The 18,374-nt window shown below is 35.6% G+C and overlaps 1 protein-coding gene and 1 non-coding gene across 5 annotated transcripts in view; one reads left to right on the forward strand and one right to left on the reverse strand.

The window, feature by feature from the left end:
• CNKSR2 (connector enhancer of kinase suppressor of Ras 2) overlaps positions 1 to 18,374 on the reverse strand; it is a 271,503-nt gene that overhangs the window by 164,296 nt on the left and 88,833 nt on the right. For all 4 annotated transcript variants that reach the window (XM_061136326.1, XM_061136325.1, XM_061136324.1 and 1 more), the window contains exon 5: positions 1,602 to 1,643. In XM_061136326.1, the coding sequence (XP_060992309.1) occupies positions 1,602 to 1,643 (42 nt within the window). The remainder of the gene's footprint in view (positions 1 to 1,601; positions 1,644 to 18,374) is intronic.
• LOC133053254 (U6 spliceosomal RNA) lies at positions 9,122 to 9,228 on the forward strand. Its single transcript, XR_009692186.1, has one exon. It is a non-coding gene; the product is annotated as a U6 spliceosomal RNA (small nuclear RNA).

Genomic DNA, 18,374 nt, shown 5'->3' on the forward strand with positions numbered 1-18,374 from the left:
GAGCATTCTTGAATGGGATTAGAGTCCTTACAAAAGAAACTCCAGAAAATTCCCTTGCCTCTACCACTATGTGAGGATCCTCTATGAATCAGGAAACAGACTGTCACTAGATACTAAATCTGCTGGTACCCTGATCCTGGATTGCTCAGTCTCCAGAAGAGTGAGAAATGTTTGATGTCCTTCTATATTACAGGAAACCCAGAAAGAGACTTCTCTGAAATTTTAGTTTTAAAGAAAGTATTCCATTGTAAAGTTAACTTTGTGTCAAAAAAAAAAAAAGATAAAAATAAAGTATTCCAGCATCATATACCAAGTGGTACACTACACATTTTGTTATTTTCTTAAAAAAATAATTCTTATTGTGAGAAAAGCAATATACAAGTATGCAACCTTCTAGTGAAGGCTGGACCATTCTTGCATAAAAAGGCCAAGACAGGAAGTAGAATAATAACATGAAAATACAAGTGTTTTCTGAGGTGAATTGATTGGTTAATGCCAATCTCTGTCTCAAACATTATCAGCATACATTCTCAGTCACTCAGCTGTGTCCATGGGATTTTCCAGGTAAGAATACTGAAGTGGGTTGCCATTTCCTACTTCAGAAGATCTCCCCGAACCAGGGATTGAACCTGCATCTCTTGTGTCTCCTGCATTGGCAGATGGATTCTTTACCACCGTGCCACCTGGGTTGGATCCCTGGGGCGGGGGGAAGAATCCCTGGAATAGGAAATGACAACCCACTCCAGTATTCTTGCCTGGAGAATTCCATGGACAGAAGAGCCTGGCAGGCTACAGTCAATGGGGCTGCAAAGAGTCAGACACGACTGAGCAACTAACACCACTACTACTACCTGGGAAGCCCCAATCATTATCAGAGAAAATCTTTAAATTCTCACTAGCTGAAATGGAAAATAATCAAAGTAAATATTATATTACATTCATTTCTAAACTTCTTCAATGTTATTTATGTTGTCACTCATTTCTAATAGAGGTGAAGTTATTAGGGCAGATGAGCATCAACCAAGAAATGGATTTACAAAGAAAAACAGCAAACTTCATTAAGATGCCTTTTTACCAAGTATAATGTACTCATACTCAATATTTTTAGTAATAAGATAAAATACATGCAAAGTCATTAATTGATTCAATAAATATGGCCAAATAAAAAATTTAGAAGGTTGGTGAATACAGAATCAGAGTAAAGGCAGTTTGATCATTTTTATGAAGTATTTCATCCAAATGACAACAGAGGTGGATCATCTCTATTATAAAACCAAATATTTTCCCCTGATCTCCTTTTGTCACAGATTAAGAGTGAAAAATTCTTATTTCAAATTTCCTTTTCTTTAGATTCTTTATTTTATGGCACTTTAAACTTGCTACATACTATAGTCTTAAAATACTGTATCATATTTTTCTATTAAGTTAAAATAGAATGATTAAAACTAATACAACTTATTATGTTTTGATTCTTTTGTACTTTCCCTATAAAATATACAGGGCTCACTTTTTCACAGGCTGTAGCTTTTTACTTAATAACTAGTTAAGCAAAGGAATACATACTTTGTAATGAAGATGAAAACAAATCCAAGTATACTTACCACATGAAGAATTTTATTTTCTGTTTCATAGACAGTACAATCCTGAAAAAAGAAACACATACATTAATTTAAAAAAATTAAATATTCCTTTTAAAATACTTTCTTAGGAACGGTACTACAATTTGAAAAAGTCTTGAAAACTCAAGCAAAAACAGCAGTTAGAATGGGAAAATGCCTGGAATACTGTATACTAAAACATTCATACTGATTTGCTCTGATGGTCAGTTATAGGGATATTTTAATTTTTGTTTAACTGTGTTTTCTAATTTTACTAATTTTAAACACATAATAAAGGACAATATACATTAAATAGATGTAAAAGAAACTGATGGAAAAATTACTATAATCATTTCCTGTCTAAACTTATACATGTAATAAATGTATTTTGTTGAAATATGTCCAACATTTCAAATACTTAACATTAAGAAAAATATTAACATCAATTTCAATAGTCATATAAAGAATCTCAAAAATACATTATATTAAACATATTTGCATTATGCAATTAAAATTAATGTATGCTACCAATGACTAATAAATTTATAGTTCTAACCTAAATTTGTCTCTGAAATTACAAAAGGTTATTTTAAAAAATCCTCCATTGTCTTTTTATCTGCAATTGCTAGACTTGTTTATAAACAGTAATGCAGCAAAGTGATCTTTGCTTAGAAACTCCATGTTTCTATGGTACAGTTTACTCAAGGAATTTATAAAATGGGCATGATAATAGCAGTAAACCAATAGCGATGTGTGAGAATCAAAGGAGGAAATGAAATAAATGGCTCAGCACTGTCTGACATACAGTAAATGATAAGTATATTTTAACTATGAATTATTGTTGCTCTGCATGATTTAAGAATTTTAAACTAATAACTTTAACCCCCAAATATAAAGCTAACTGATTATTACTTGGCTAGATAATTTTGAAAAAATATATATATTCCAAAGTATTGCATATTTCAAGGAATGAGAATCCATTTCACTTTTCCCCCTGAATTTAATTTTGACAAAAAGGAATCTTGTTCAACTTAGCTTTTGGTAACACCATTTCACCAGAATACCTTGCCAGAAGAAGCACATATTCTTTGGGGGGCTAATTTTTTTTAACATTAAATTTGGTCTAATTCATTTCACAAACTAATAGAAATACTTAAGGACTGGGTCTTTCCATTTGGAAGGGCTCCTGTGCCAAAGGAGAAGTCTGTTACAAACAATCACTTCTATGTCTATATAATCATATAAAGTCAATTCCTTATTAAGTATGAAAGAATTATGTATACAGAGGAGGCAAGGTGTAGATAAAACACTTAAATTTGGAAGTGCATGTGTACTTACATCATAATTTGGAAGAGTCCAATTTTACAGAATTAACTTTAAACACAATTATACTGGGAAGAGATAACTTGGGAAAAGCTGGGAAGTTGCCCAGTTTCCCCATGCTGCCTCTGCAGCTAGCTTCAGCTGTAATGGCTAAAAGTTTCATTAACTACCTACCTTCCTAGAATCAAATGATATGGATTAAATGTTCACAATTCAAAATGATTCTTATCAAGGAAAAAAGTAAATATGATCTAAATATATATTCTGTTGTGATAGAATAATCACACGGAGAGTAACTATTTCAAGGTTCTGTATAATATACTTTATTTGTACACCCCTAGTATGATATAAAAAAAGAATTGTTAAAGAAAATCTTATACTATTTTCAGGCTTGGACAGTATAGTCCATGGGGTTGCAAAGAGTCGGACACGACTAGGCGATTTTCACAATTTCACTTACACTATTTTCAGTAACCACATTGTTGGTAGTAGTGTTGTTAGTTTGTTACTGTTTTATTGAAACTGATATGTGTGTCTTACAGGATGAAGCAAGTGAACAATTACAAGACAGTAGTCAAGTGGGCCTTAGGAAGCATCGCTACGAACAAAGCTAGTGGAGGTGATGGAATTCCAGTTGAGCTATTTCAAATCCTAAAAGATGATGCTGTGAAAGTGCTGCACTCAGTATGCCAGCACATTTAGAAAACTCTGCAGTGGCCACAGGACTGGAAGAGGTCAGTTTTCATTCCAATCCCAAAGAAAGGAAATGCCAAAGAATGTTCAAACTATCACACAATTGCACTCATCTCACACGCTAGTAAAGTAACGCTCCAAATTGGTGAACTGTGAAATTCCAGATATTCAAGCTGGTTTTAGAAAAGGCAGAGGAACCAGAGATCAAACTGCCAACATCCGCTGGATCATTGAAAAAGCAACAGAGTTCCAGAAAAACATCTATTTCTGCTTTATTGACTACGTCAAAGCCTTTGACTGTGTGGATCACAATAAACTGTGGAAAATTCTGAAAGAGATGGGAATACCAGATCACCTGACCTGCTTCTTGAGAAACCTGTATGCAGGTCAGGAAGCAACAGTTAGAACTGGACATGGTACAACAGACTGGTTCCAAATAGGAAAAGGAGTACGTCAAGGCTGTATATTGTCACCCTGCTTATTTAACTTATATGCAGAGTACATCATGAGAAATGCTGGGCTGGAAGAAGCACAAGCTGGAATCAAGATTGCCAGGAGAAATATCAATAATCTCAGATAAGCAGACAATGCACCCTTATGGCAGAAAGTGAAGAAGAACTAAAAAGCCTCTTGATGAAAGTGAAAGAGGAGAGTGAAAAAGTTCAACACGCAGAAAACTATGATCATGGCATCCGGTCCCATCACTTCATGGCAAATAGATGGGGAAATAGTGGAAACAGTGGCTGACTTTATTTTTGGGGGCTCCAAAATCGCTGCAGATGGTGACTGCAGCCATGAAATTAAAGGACGCTTACTCCTTGGAAGAAAAGCTATGACCAACCTAGACAACATATTAAAAAGCAGAGACATTACTTGGCCAACAAAGGGCCGTCTAGTCAAGGCTATGGTTTTTCCAGTTGTCATGTACAGATGTCAGAGTTGGACTATAAAGAAAGCTGAGTGCTGAAGAATTGATGCTTATAAACTGTGGTGTTGGAGAAGACTCTTGAGAGTCCCTTGGACTGCAAGGAGATCCAACCAGTCCATCCTAAAGATCAGTCCTGGGAGTTCATTGGAAGGACTGATGTAGAAGCTGAAACACCAATACTTGAGCCCCCTGATGGGAAGAGTTGACTCATTTGAAAAGACCCTGATGCTGGGAAAGATTGAGGACAGGTGGAGAAGGGGATGACAGAGGATGAGATTGTTGGATGGCATTACCGACTCAATGGACATGAGTTTAGGTGGGCTCTGGTAGTTGGTGACAGATGGACAGGGAGGCCTGGTGTGCTGTACTTCATGGGGTTGCAAAGAGTCAGACACAACTGAGCGACTGAACTGAACTGAACATTTTATCACTCTTGGTGACACTGGTAAGTAATTTTAACATGGGAGAAAGCAGACACATACATAAAAAGATCAGTAAAAACCTTAGAGTCTCTTGATGTATTATGTATGTATATATGTATGTATGTTTCTCTTAGCTCTGTCCACTGAAAAAGCATAGAAACAATGACCAATTTAGTAGTAAATGAACCCTCCACAATTGGTGGTATTCAAATACCATTTCACAGGCTTTCTTGGAAAATGGCTAATACCAAACTGGGATAGGAACTGTACAAGAGGAGCATGAATTATATTGTGACACAAAATAGAAAGAAGCTATTAAAGATTACAAGGATCGTGTCAGCAGGACTCAGAAGTCAATATGAAGAGATTCTCCCTGGGCAGAAATGGAGCAATTTGAGTATCTAAGAGTATAACTATAATGGACAGAAATACTAAATATTAAATATATTAATATGCTTGAAGCTAAAATTTAAATACACTAAATATAGCCAAATATATTTAGTAAGTTTAATAATATTGAATATATTAAACGAATTGGATCATGTATGATAGAGGTATACAGCTATTTATCTGTAAAGCTCTTGATTCAGCAAATATTAATCATCTGTTTTAAGGATACAAAGATGAATAAAACATGGCTTAGAGAAGCGCAGTTTAAGAAGATAGGCACTCACCTAAATAAGTTACAATATGTAAAATTCTACAGTCTTCAAGAAGTTTCATATTTTAATAACTTTAGGACTATAAATGCCACAAAATTATACAAATCAACATATAAAAGGTCAATTAATTAAAAATTTTAAATATTAATATATTTCTTAATAAAATTCAACAAAACCAGTGTGTTGTGCTATAAGGCGTCCCAGGTGGTTCTATGGTAAAGAACTGGCCTGCCGATGGAGACGTAAAAGACACAGGATCAAACCCTGGGTCAGGAAGATCCCCTGGAGGAGGAAATGGAAACCCACTCCAGTATTCTTGCCTCGAGAATCCCATGGACAGAGAAGCCTAGTGGGCTACAGTCCATGAGGTCACAAACAGTAGGACATGACTGAGCACACACACACAGCATACATACAGCAGGTACTTCAGGGGGATTCATCTCATTAGTAAGTCATTTTATTTTCATCAAATGTGATTTTTAAAATATTTGCTTCTGAAATGGGAGTTTTATTAACACTCAAGGCCAAATCCTTTCCTGAAAGACCATACCCCAAGTTTTAAAAATAAAATTGCACTGGATATGAAGAAATCTCCATTTTCTGAACTTATGCACACTATGGAAAGGTACACCTCTGACGTTCTAGTTATTTTTAGGTTAGGATTAAATTTAGATTTTTAAAATTGGATTTAGAGCTGTGCCACTATACACTCCCAGGAATTCTCTTTAGTAGCTCATGCTATCTTTTACTGTACATGCAAAATAACACTTGAATTTCTTTATCCTTTTTATGTATAACGCTTTTACAAATGATGTGATGCGCATTGAAATGCATCAAATTCTTAATAAGACAAATTTATATAATGAGGAGTGTTTCTTCAGTTTTGATCACTTTTTTCCTTAGGAAAGTAAGATCACCCCACAGAATCATAATCAGTTATCCTTTTAGTGAAACCACGATCCAATTGCTACACTGAGCAGAAAACATAAAAAATTTCTTTTCTATATTTTACCATAGATGCTAAATACTTTGTCACCTGGGGATTAGAATGTTCAGCACAAATAATACATCTTATCAACTGTGTATTATAGATAGTCACAAGGACAGTACATAGGTCATTAATTGCTTTGCTTTCAACTAATATTTCAATAATCCAGCCATGCAAACCTTTGATAAGGGTACTTACATACTAAATACCTCACATGTTCTATTATCAAGATACCAAAACTTCCACACCATGTCGCTTCACTGACTAGTTCAGGTAATGAGTTAGTGTTATACTCTTAATCATTCATTCGCTCAAGTCACAATGCTGCTGCTTAGGTGCTAAGTTGTGTCTGACTCTTGCTACTCCAAGGACTGTAGCCCGCCAGGTTCCTCTCTCCATGGGATTTCCCAGGCAAGAATACTGGAGTGGGTTGCCATTTCCTCCTCGAGGGGATCTTCCTGACCCATGCCTCCTGCACTGGCAGGCAGATTCTTTACCACTGAGCCATGAGGGAAGCCCCAAGTCATAATACCATTCACCAGAATTTTTTTTTTTTTTTTGGCATCTTCTAAATGCAATTCACTGCAAGGCACTATTAGGTGATCAAAGATAAATTAAACTTGATCCTTGGCCATCATTACTTCATTATTTAGTAAAGAAGTAGGTGAAACTATTCAAATAATAATACAAGGTAAACAAGATAAATGCTAACAGGCGATCCTATAAAAAAGGAGATAAGTTCTGACTTCTTAATTCTGGAATGATCTTCTGAAGGAGATGGTATTTTAGCTGAGCTTAAATAGCTTTTAAGTCTGGAAATTGGGGGTTCAGGGGGAAAGATCATGCCAAATTACATGAACACACTGAACAAAGGCACACAATCAGGATAAGGAAAGCAATCTGGCTAGAGCCTAAGATACATGAGGTGAGTGCAATGAGAAAGAAAGTCTAGAAAATAAAGAGTCATATTGTGGAGAGTTACCAATGATAGGCTGGAGGAATTTTGTTGTTTTAAAGGGAATAAAAGCTTCATTTTTGTAAGCAATCTATTTTGAAGCCCCCTCCTTCCCTGGAACCTCAGGTGGTAAAGAATCAGCCTGCAAGGCAGGAGACCCTGGTTTGATTCCTGGGTCAGGAAGATCTGCTGGAGAAGGGATAGGTTACCCACTCCAGTATTCTTGGGCTTCCCTGGTGGCTCAGCTGGTTAAAAACTGCCTGCAATGTGGGAAACCTGGGTTCGATCCCTGGGCTGGGAAGATCCGCTAGTGAAGGGAAAGGCTACCCACACCAGTATACTGTCCTGGAGAATTTCATGGACTGTATAGTCCATGGGGTCACAAAGAGTCAGACGCACTGAGTGACTTTCACTTTCACTTTCCACTGGGGTAGCAAAGACTTAACTCAGTCACTTGACAATTTCTTGTGACTTTCATTTGGAAGAGGCTGAAGTCAGGATAGCTTACATTTAGTGCCATGGTTGGTATTAAACAGCAATGTGAATGGTAAGCATGAGTGTGTGTGTGTTTTAACATAATATGGGGGTGGTGGGATGAGACTATAGTTCAAATTCTCTGGTCTAGCTTAACAACTCAAACAGACATCTCTTTCTTTTCTTATAGTTCTTTTTCTCTTGCTCCTTTCCTTTAGTTACAAGAATAACTTTGGTGCCATGTCTCAGAGAGAAGAATCTCTTCAAAGTTGTGTTATCTTCCAAAATATACCAAGTAGACATTTCAACTCTGGGGAAGATGAAATATGCAATTTACTCTGCTAAAGGAAGTGTTCACAAATGTTTGAGTATGGGACGACTGTGATCAAATATATGTTTCATGAAAACGATGAAGAAGTACTCATGGATTTGGAAGAGAGCAAAACTGGAGGCAGGGAGGTCAGTCGGAATACTTTTTCAATGGAAAATATGATATGTAATCAGGGCTTGAACTGAGATGATGATGGCGGAAGGGGAGATGAGAAAAGGTAGATGAGATACACGTAGCCAGCAATGAGCTAACTCGGTAACTAATTCATAGATAGGTACAGAGAATAATGGGGAGGGGAAAGTTAAACATTACCCTGGGGTTCAAGTCTGAGCAAGTGGATGAATAACACTGTAGAGATGATAAGAGGAGTGAATTTAGAGAAAATAAAATAATTCTATTTGGAGCATGTAAAATTAGAAGTGGCTGAGAGGCCATATATTGGGTTGGCCAAAAGTTCGTTCGGGTTTTTCCGTAAGATGTTACGTAACATCTTACAGAAAAACAACTATGGAAACCCAAACAAACTTTTTGGCTAGTCCTATACAAAGCTGCTCAGCAAGTAGCTTAAAAAAAAAAAAAAAAAAAGCTGAATTGGATCTAGAATAGAATTCAAGCTGGGAAATATTTACATTAAAGAGAGAGTTAAAGGTACAAGAAAAATGAAACAACGATGAATTCATCAACAAAGAATATGTGTAGTGAGAAGACAGCTATGGACAAGATCAGATAATGGTTAGGAGTCAGATGGTGCTTGCTTGGGCAGTACATATACTAAAATTGGAACAATATGCAGAAGATTAGCATGGCCCCTGCGCAAAGATGATATGCAAATTTGTGAAGCATTCCATATTTTTTGGCTAATTCATGTTGAGTTTTGACAGAAAACAACAAAATTGTGTAACGCAATTATCCTTCAATAAAAAAAATTAATTAAAAAAAAAGAGATGGAGGAAGTTAGTTATGTGGTCAGGAGTAACTGGAGAAAGTGTTACAGAGATATCTAATAAAAGTTATAGTGATAACAGAGCTACAGCAAAATAGTCTGTGTCTGTGCTGTCTAATTCAATAGTCATTAGACATGTGTGGCTATTAAGCACTTTAAATGCCTTAAGTGCAAATGAAGAACTGAATTTGTAATTTTCTTTAATTTTAATTAATTTACATTTCAATTGCCACATTCAGGGAATATCCAGGTTGTCCAGTGGTTAGGTTTCCATGCTTTCATTGCTTTGGCGTGGGTTCAATCCCTGGTAGTGGAACTAAGATCTTGCAAGCCACACAATGTGGCCAAAAAAACACCTGCCACATGCAGCTAGTGGTTACCATATTAGACAGCAGCACAAGTCTAAGAAATATACTTAGTCCATCCAACAGCTGGAAAAGCCATTTATTGTTTAGTTGCTAAGACGTGCCTGGCTCTTTGCGATCCCATGAACTGTGGCCCGTCAGGCTCCTCTGTCCACAGGATTTCCCAGACAAGAATACTGGAGTGGGTTGTCATTTCCTTCTAAAGGGGATCTTTCTGATCCAGGGATCAAACCTGCATCTCCTGCATTGGCAGGTGAACTGTTTACCACTGAGCCACCAGGGAAGCCTGGAAAAGCCATTTACCAAGAAACAAAAAACGCAGTATCTGGGAAGAAACCATGAAGGGATTTAATTCCCAGTCATTAACCAGATCCTTCAATTTTTTTCCCCTTCAGCAAAGGGCACAGTCCAGTCTACTATGACATCTACAGTAGCCATACAGTATAATAACACCAATTCTCTCTGTAAGATAGAATACACAAGAGCATGAAAAATGAATTCCGAGTACCCGTCACATAGCTTTGTGGGCACAGAGAAAGCAGTGCCAATAAGAAGTGATTTGCAATGGATGAAAGATAAAAGTTCAAACTAAATTAAGGTTCATCAGAGACTGAAAGCTGACTGAGTACTTCAAGTGTAAAGAATGTCCATGGTGAATGGACAGGCATTAACATCCTTCCTGAATATGTTATCAAAATGCCATAGTTTAATTCTCATTTCAGATAAATGTCCTTGGCAAACAAGGCAGAAGCATAAGAACCCAAAAATTACTTCCTTGGCAGTCCCTTCACCATTGTGAGTGACTCAATGATCACAAACTTGTTAGTCTTCCTGATGTTATTTCAGAAATGAGAAGAATGTTCATGAAGGATGGGATCTATTGAAATTTTAAAATGACCAATTTTAAAAATTGGCTAAGGTTTTCATTAGGTTAAATACAGTTATCAATTGTAACATAAAAAATGCAATAAACCAAGAATAGGAGGAGAATGTGGGTAGGCATGACCTTAGAGACCATTTTAGACTTTCTGTTGGTGAACATAATTATATTCTTCTGCATCTTGGATCATATTCCTCTCCAAAGTTCTGTTCCAGTTCTCCCACGGGAGTTCATCTAAAATGAAACCCCACTTGACTCTAATCACTCAACTTTTACTTGACAATGAAAGACTAATGTTCCAACAATTGGGTGAATGTGGAAACTAATTTTTTAGCATATACAAACTTGGAGGTACAAGCAGAGGTGAGTTTTTTTCAGCATCTAAGTAGCTCTCCAACAAATCCAAAAACCACTGAGGCAAATTCAACAAATCCAAAATGGTCTTGAATGGTCAATCAGATAACTCTAGCTGTATGCATTTTATGCTTCTATCAGTGATCTAATTGTTGGTCTTTCCCATTAGATGGTCAATATTTTCAAAAAAGGAACCCTATATTCAACTGCACTCTCTCTTTAATATCTCCAGGGGCTCTGTATATGCTATAAATGTGAATTCATCAGTTATGATTATTTTATTCCATTGAGTCTCTATTTTCATATTCCATAGTAAATATTTAACATTGGTTTTATAGGTTAGGTACAAAAACGAAACTTTAAAGCCATATGTTAAAACTAACTGCTAAACAAACTAGCACTGTATACTTTGTTTCTTCACGTTTCTTCACACTCCTATTTTGTACAAAAAGACTGAGTTTCACAGTTTTAAAATCATTTTAAACATGAATTTAGTATTAGACTTCAATTTGCATGATCTCAGCAGATATTTTCAACAAAAATAACTGGGGCTTTCTCAGCACAAAGATTAGCATTATGTAAAAGATATCAAGAATTTTATATTTATTCAATGAAGCTAAAATTTCTTTGTAATAATAAGTCTCTCTAGCTTCCACATGTTCAAGTTACTTACTATAATGACCATCTAATATATCACAAGGGCTTCGTGGTAGCTCGGCTGGTAAAGAAACTGCCTGTAGCACAGGAGACCCTGGTTCGATTCCTGGGTAGGGAAGATCTGCTGCAGAAGGGATAAGCTACCCACTCCAGTCTTCCTGGGCTTCCCTGGAGGCTCAGACGGTAAAGAATCTGCCCACAGTGGGCAAGACCTGGGTTCAATCTCTGGGTTGGGAAACCCCCCTGGAGGAGGGCATGGTAATCCACTCTTGCATTCTTGCCTGGAGAATGGAAAGAAAATCTATAGCATCTAAAATTGGGAGAGAATTTTTCCCTTGTGACAAACTCAACTGAAGAGTTCAAGTAAAGATTAATACCATATCCCATTGGAAATAAAGATATCATTTAAACATTAATTCTTTAATTCAAGACCATACATTTGACTGCCAGAAAATAAATGGAAATTATAATATATGTGAACAAATTCCAAGTATTAGTTTAAAAAATTCCTTAAGCTCATGCATCTTTGCCCTGTTTATCTGCTTAGATTGCACTTTCATAGACAAATGGAACTGTTTCTTTTAGTAACTATGTCCAACATTTGAAAAAGTGACATCTACCCGAGCATTCAATAAATATTTTTAGATCAATGATGATGATATTTAAATCATAACAAATTAAATTGTCCAAGTAATAACACTAGTTTATACCTAGGTTGAACGTTGTACACCCTCAAAATAGATATTACATGGAATCAGTATCCATTTGGTGTTTCCTAGTCATAACACTGAGAGATTATCAGGCAGAATTTTATGCTTTGAAAAATTTCAAGAAGTCTCCCCCTCTCACCAAAGTCTCCTGTTCCCACCAAACCTACCACCCTATATTCCTATAGACTCTACTTCAAATACCAAGAAACACACACATACACACAAACACAGCATTGAGGGAAAAGAAGAAATTCTTCAAATTCAACCTTTACCAAGCTGTTTTCTTGATATTCAAAATTTTAGCACCTAGTTTTATTGCCTCTTTCCTTATATTCAAATAAACATTGTTGTCCTTAAAATTCTAGTAAACGCTATATTGAAATTGTTTATAGGTTCAATATTGTAGCAGATTTGTATTATGATTTCTAAATATATACTTTCTTTTCTTAAGGGAAAAGTAAATTTCCTGGAGCCACCAATGTTGGCCATGGACCTATGATTTACTTTGTTCAACAAAATGTGAGTTGAAGTGCTATGTCTTATTTCCATGCAGAAACTTTAAGTACCAGTTCATAGTTCACCAGGCTCTCTTTTCCCTCTGCAAGCAGTATTCAAGAAGAGGCTAGTGTGAACTGTGAAATGAAGAGGATGTGGAGAAGAGCTAAAGCAACCCAGGATGGCATGGAACATGAGCACTGACATGAGCATTATTAAAAGCCACTAACATTTTCAGGCTGTTACCACAGCATAATCAACTTTATCTTGACTGATAAAATCCTCCATCAAATAAAAAGGGGAAAAACAGAACACTCACTCAAATGAAGACCTAACCAGCAGAGTTTAATGCAATAATTACTGCATCAGTTTTACAGGTTATACTTCTTCATTTCAGGAAATGTGAGGTGTTATGTCACTCCTCACAGAATGCAATTCACAATTAACCTCAGATTATGTTCTACTACCTTCATGCAAATCTAGACTTTTCCCATCTTGTACTTTAGAGAATTTTTACCTCATTTTTTTCAGTTTGATTTATGCTCACTTGTCCTAATTACTTAATTCTGACCAGTTCTTCAACCTGCCCCTGTTGATTACAATTTCAATCCATTATTTTACTTGTGTTAAGGTCTAATTTCTTATAAATTACCTATCTAACGTTGGTGATTATTCTGACCCAACCCAAGAGGCCAGGGTTATGAAAAACTACATCAGCAGTTGGGCAAAATATCTCAGAAAACTAGTGCCTTTAACTAGCAGCTCTACATTTTCTTTGATTTCTTGCTTTCATCTAAGATAGGTATGAAATCTATGTCACAGATTTTGTGTAATGATTCAACTATATAATCCAAATAAGGCATAATATGGTTTATAAAACTGCTAAAATATTATTATTCCTTCTTGTTTTAGTAAGTATAGTTTCTGCCTCTATCTGTTGATGCCACATTAGTTTCTAGCATGGGTTCTCCCGCTATTATGAATGCACAAGGACCATTTTTGTTAATAACATATATATTTGATGTTTCGAAGAACAAGTCTAATCCTTTTGGAAATGCATTTATGACCCAAATAGACTATGAACTGATAGCAACAGTTGTATATTCAAAACTTCAGCCTGTTTTATAGAAGTGTGGGCTCTAGGCTGATATCACCTATAATAGTTGGGCCTCCTGATCCATCATCCTCAACCATTCATACTGTAGTGAAGTCCAAGAAATCTGCATTTTAACAAGCTTCCCCGGGTGAATCATAGTCCTTGGACCAACCATTGGGAAGCACTGTTCTTGATCACATACATTTTCTTCCCACCTCACGTTTATCTCATTAAAGCAGTGTGACTACATCACAGTGGTTATCAACTTTGGCTCTATGTTAGAATCAACTGAGGCATCACTTTAAAAAAACTGATTACAACCCTACCAAGAGAGTCTAATTTAATAGGTCTTGGATGGGACCCAGATATCTGTGTTTTTAAATAGAAAGCTCTTTACTCCATTCCAAGGTGAAGCCAAACTTGGGAAACAATGAGCAGGAAGTATTACAAACCATGTCAAAGCAGCTAGATCTAAGTCCTGGTCATGTCACTGACTGTGTCACTGTCCCTCCCTCAAATTCTATTTATCCATTTACAAAATTGAGATAATGACATTGAGTCTACCTATTTCACCTGATTTGATTATTGTGAGGGATAAAGCTGATAAGTTCTAAAAGCATTTTGCCAACCTCAAAACAGAAATAATACCACTGCCTGCCTATTATAATTTATACAACCCTTTTTTCTTGCTAATAATTTTTAAATGTCATAAGGTATAAGATTTATCCAGATAACATGGCTTGAGGGAGGGGTTATAAAGGTGAACCAATTTTAAAAAGCAGGTAGGGAGACAGGACAGGAGAGCATTTATGCAGATAGTTTAAATGGGAAGAACCAGGAAGCCTAGTGGGATATTTAGTTGGGTATGGAGGGCTGTGGAAAATGGTGAATCATTAAAAGGGAAATTAATAGTTATGGTATTAGTAACTGCTGCATGGTGCTAGGGTAGACATTTCAAAAGGATTTAAAAACTTTGCAGATAGTGCTTAAATAAGAGCAAGATACACAACAAAATATTTACAGAATCAGAACCAATAATTTACCTAACCAAACCTTTTGATTTTTCCCTTTAGGTACTTTGATAACTACTGCTATGACAGGGCGTAGTCCAATAATATCACGTTCTATATTCTTTTATGGTTCAGGTTTTCAAATTTGCTATCCGATCAAAAAATGGAATTTTTAAGCTACAAAAGCATCTAAATGATACTCGGAAATGTATACATGGATTTATTTGGGGAGGGTGGGAAGCAGAATGGACAGTAGTAACAGGAACTTTTTTTAGCTCCCAAACCAGCCCTCCCCTCCAAGTTTCTGATTCCTCTCCACTATAATTCTTAATTTACCAGCTTATTACCAGTTTCACAAGGAGACAAGTGCCATTAACACTGTCCCCCTCCTGCCCCCACCCAACTCATCTCCCTGGAGTTACAAGCATTAAAAGGAGAAGAAATAGAAGAAGCAGCCTTAAACTATTCTTTAACTTCATTTTAATTGGATAATTGCTTTACAATGTTATGTCGGTTTCTGCCATACAATGATGTGAATCAGCCATAAGCGTACATATGCAAACCTACCTAAGCCAGCCATAAGCATACCTCCCTCTTAAACCTTCCTCCCCCCCCTACTCCCATCCCACCCCTGTAGGTTGTCAAAGAACACCAGCTAAGCTCCCTGTGTTATATAGCAACTTCCCACTAGCTATATATTTTACACATGGTAATGTATATGTTTCAATGCTACTTTCTCAATTCGTCCCACCCTCTCCTTCCCCCATTGTGTCCACAAGCCTGTTCTCTATGTCTGCATCTCTATTCCTGCCCTATACATAGGTTCATCAGTACCTTTTCTCTAGATTCCACATATATGCATTAATACACTTTATTTGCTTTTCTCTTTCTGACTTACTTCACTCCATATAACAGGCTCTAGGTTCATGCACCTCACTACAACTGACTCCAATCCGTTCCTTTATATGGCTGAGTAATATTCCAGTATATATATTTGTCAGTGGACATCTAGGTTGCTTTCGTGTCCTGGCCATTGTAAATAGTGCTGCTATGAACACTGGGGTACATGTATCTTTTTGAATTATGGTTTTCTCATGGTATATGCCCAGTGGTAGGACTGTGAGGTCATATGGTAGTTTTATTCCTAGATTTTTAAGTAATCTTCATACTGTTCACCACAGTCAGTCTTAAAATATTAAGGACTATATCTCTAATAATCATGATATACCTGGATTTTATCAACTTTGAAAAAAGAAACCAGTATTTTGTTTAGTTCTCTCTCAGGTTTTCATCAGCCTCAGAACTAGTTACAGTGATTACATTTAAAATCCTCTAACCCCTTTTTAGGTGAAATTTTAAAGAGAAAATGAGTCCTTTTATTTTTTCAACATTTATTTGCCTGGCACTAGAGACACTCAGGTGCAAAAAGCAGAGAAGTTGCCTTTACCAAGTCTCCTACAGCAAATCTTTTCTTAAATGGATTAGTATTACATTTGGCTTGATTCTTTAAAAAGAATCACCACAGTAGATTACAAATGGGAGCACATCAGGGATTCTCTTCTGAAAACCTGACCATCTAAAAGGGTTAAGAATCGTGTAATCCATCTATTTCCTTATATATAATAGAGCAATAATGCTAAATGTTCTGTCTTCTTAGGGTCTTTGGGAGAATATTTTAAAAGCCTCTTGAAAGGTGAACTGTATAATAAGACAGTATGACAAAATGTAGTAATTCAGAAAATAGGAAGGCAATGAGAAAAGGATGTGGTACATTTCTAAAGATGAGCATGTGTATACTGTATAATCCAGCAATTACCCTCCTACATACATAGTCCGAATATTCATGGTCAGGAGAATGAATAAACACTGAAGTATATACATATAATTAAGTATTATATGTATTGAAAGTGAATGAACTATAGTGGCTAAACAAAACATGAATTAGTTCACTATACACTATCAAATAAGAAAGCAATATGCAAAGTGATACTATTTGTACAAAGCATAAAGTCAAGCTTAACTAAATGAAATGTTTAGAAAATGTACGAAATTACTTTACAGAAAAAAACATGAAATAATAAACACCCTTAGAAGAGGCAGGGTAATGAGAAGAAAGAGCACAATTATAACTAAGACAATATTGGTAATGTTCTAGCTAGTAAATGGCCAATTTAAGAGTATTTGATTTATTTTTATGCCTCACAACATATATATGACATGAATTCATTTGTGTATATATGTATATATACATAACATACATTTTAAAATATAATAGTGAGAAAACAGATGTCTGAAAAATAGCATCCTGTCATTTATTACCTAAAAGAATTTGATTAGTATACTAATGGCACCACACATCCAGTTCTTCTGTTATTATTAATGATGATACTATTGAATATCTACATCTTTAAAAGCGTCTTGGTAAGATGCTCAGATAATATGCAACACAGTCTAGGTTTGTAAAAGAATAAACCTATAAAAATAACCCATTTCATTTTATATGTTTTAAAGTTTTTTTTCACAAAAAAAGTGTCAGAAAGCTGGAAGAATAATAAATTATTATGTCTAATATTCTAAATAGTGCTTTCCTAAAGTCTTATTAGTATGTAATAATTTCATCACTTATTTACTTTTTGTTCTGAGCCTTCAGAAATTTTGCAGCTATCAATAATCACTTTTTTTAAACATCAAGAATGAGGATTTCTTTTTTTCTCTGTGTATTTATATCTATTCTGATTATAATGCTATATTTCAGGCCTTAAAGGGATACAGGCACATACACACAACATAATCTCAGCTTTGCAAATTCTATAAATTTTTGGTCTCATATTTGTCTTCAGAAAAGACATTCCTCAAGCTATCTGGGTACTATGCTTAATAGTTGTATATCTACTATCTGATTCATTATATACTAGGATCATAAAGAAAAGTTTAAAAAGATAATGGTTTTGCTTCTCATCGTCAGCTAAAACAACTGAAGAAAACTTAAAGGAGTATTGAACTAAAACATACTGCTTAAATATAAAATAAAAAAAGAATCATCTTTCATATTGCCTTCAACAGGTATGCTAAGTAATGCAATTCATATTGTTTAAAAATTACATGTAAAGTTTGTCCTGGTTTTTGGTCTGAAATGTCCCAGTTTCAAATCCCAAGAGCCCAAGTCCATTTTTAAGGTCACCTAGAATGTCTGTTTCAGGAAGGCTTAAACACTAACCCTGAGAATACAGCAAAAATAATATTGAAAGCCATGTTTGAGATGAATGATAACCTATCTTGGCTGAGTTTTCATATAGTTTAATACTTACTACATGAACCATAAAATATGTAGCCTGCCTACCCCATATACATGTATCTCACTACTACTTGAATCTTGATATCCCTTTTAGAACACAAACTCTGTATAACTTACTATTATACACTAGCCTTTTACCTTTACTTGTTTTGAATTTTCCATTTTCAACTCAAGGTTACTTGAATATATGGATAG

This window comes from Dama dama, chromosome X (assembly GCF_033118175.1).
Source record: "Dama dama isolate Ldn47 chromosome X, ASM3311817v1, whole genome shotgun sequence".
In the NCBI taxonomy this organism is placed as follows: domain Eukaryota; kingdom Metazoa; phylum Chordata; class Mammalia; order Artiodactyla; family Cervidae; genus Dama; species Dama dama.